The following is a 1887-nucleotide window of genomic DNA, read 5'->3' on the forward strand; positions in this document are numbered from 1 at the left end:
GATCTTTTTCACTATCCACTTTTGTTAACGAATTTCCAAATAACTTGTAATCGTACTTACTGTTATGTGCATTACCTTGCATTTACTTGTGTTAAATTTCATTAGCCACTTTTCAGACCATTGCTGTAATTTATCTAAATCTTCTTGAATATCTAATTGGTTTGAGTGATCATTTGCCACTCCGCACAGTTTTGTATCATCAGCAAATTTGGAAACGGTAGATTTTAGTCCATGGTCTATATCATTTATATATACTATGAATAGAAGTGGCCCAAGAACGGAACCCTGAGGAACTCCACTTGCAACACTTTTCCATCCAGAAGTTTTTCCATTTAAAACAACTACCTAATAGGCTACCACTTATTCCATGCAAAGCTAATTTAGTAAGTAGTCTTTCGTGTGGGACGGTATCAAAAGCTTTTGCAAAGTCTAGATATACTAAATCTATATTGTTTCTTTTGTCATAATTCGAGATAACTGTGTTGTAGAATTCGAGTAAGTTAGTCACGCAAGAACGTTTCCGTCTGAAACCATGCTGGCTATCATTTATCAAACGGTTACTTTCTAAATGATGTTCCATAGCATCTCTGATGATAGTTTCCATTATTTTTCCTACGATTGAAGTCAAACTTATAGGCCTATAGTTATTTGGTTTCTTTTTGTCACCTTTTTTGAATATGGGAGTAACGTTAGCTAGCTTCCATTCTCTTGGGACATCTCCGGATATGATGGATTTCTTGAAAATAATTTCTAATGGAACAACAATCTCATTTTTAATTTCCTTTAAGATTCTTGGATGCCAACCGTCAGGCCCTGGTGTTTTATTAACTTTGAGTTTGTCTATACACCTTTTAATTTTTTCTTTTGTTATATTTACCGTACCGAGTAAGTTTACCCTAGACTTTTCACAGGTTTCAGTTTGGAATTCACGTTGAGGTGTTTCGTTTACGAATACCGAGCTAAAATAATTGTTTAAGATATTACACATTCCTTCATTTGAATATTTGTATATGTATACGAGAGGGTGCTGGCTTTAAGGGTAGAGCTGTTACTTTTACAGGGGTGGTAGGGCAACTATTTAGGAGAAGATAGGAAAAAAAAACATGATGGTGTACAATATATCTTTTTCCTTTTTGCAGGTTCAACGCATGATGGCAGCGCCTACAGTGGATTTTGGTAAACTTGAAGCACGGGCGGTCATGAAGTTCCTCTTCTTGCAAGAAAAGGGGCGGCGGAAATCCATGGCAAGATGAAGGACGTCTTGAAGGATGACTGCCCATCATACTCTACAGTGAAAATGTGGGTGTCAAGGTTTCGGACTGGTCATCTCGAGGTCACAGATGAACCCCAGTCAGGACGGCCAACTACCGCAACCACAGAGGAGAAAGTCGACGCTGTGCACGTCATGATTCTCGAGGACCACCGGATTACAACTAAAGCCGTAGCTGAGATTCTAGCGCGTCCCAAAAAGTTTCTGGGACAAAGATGAAGTACTCCTCATAAAATACCTGCCAAAGGGTCGCACCATCAACGCAGAATACTACATATCTATGCTGGACGAATTGCGTGAAGCTTTGAAGCAGAAACTCTGTAGAAGGCTGAGCCGTGTTGTCCTCTTTATGCAGGACAATGCACCAGCACACACAGCACATGAAACTGTACGGAAAATACGCGACTTTGGCTTCGAATTGGTAGACCACCCGCCTTACTCCCCAGACTTGGCCCCCTCCGACTATCACCTCTTTCCACAACTGAAGAAACATCTCAAGGGAACGAAATTTCACCCCGATGCGGAAGTGGTCGCTGCTACAGAGGCCTGGTTGGAGGCCCAACCTTCCGAGTTCTTTTTTCAGGGCTTAGAAAAACCGAAAGACCGTTGTAATAAGT

General features: G+C 40.5%; 1 protein-coding gene across 1 annotated transcript in view; it reads left to right on the top strand.

Annotated features, from left to right (window-relative positions):
* Positions 1-1403, top strand: part of msk (importin-7 msk) — a 70907-nt gene extending 69504 nt beyond the window's left edge. The window contains exon 20 of the mRNA XM_076174651.1: positions 1140-1403. Coding sequence (XP_076030766.1) covers positions 1140-1180 — 41 coding nt within the window. The 3' untranslated portion in view covers positions 1181-1403. The remainder of the gene's footprint in view (positions 1-1139) is intronic.
* Positions 1404-1887: the final 484 nt, after the last annotated feature.

This window comes from Oratosquilla oratoria, chromosome 36 (genome assembly GCF_046742065.1).
Source record: "Oratosquilla oratoria isolate Oo_2021 chromosome 36, ASM4674206v1, whole genome shotgun sequence".
In the NCBI taxonomy this organism is placed as follows: domain Eukaryota; kingdom Metazoa; phylum Arthropoda; class Malacostraca; order Stomatopoda; family Squillidae; genus Oratosquilla; species Oratosquilla oratoria.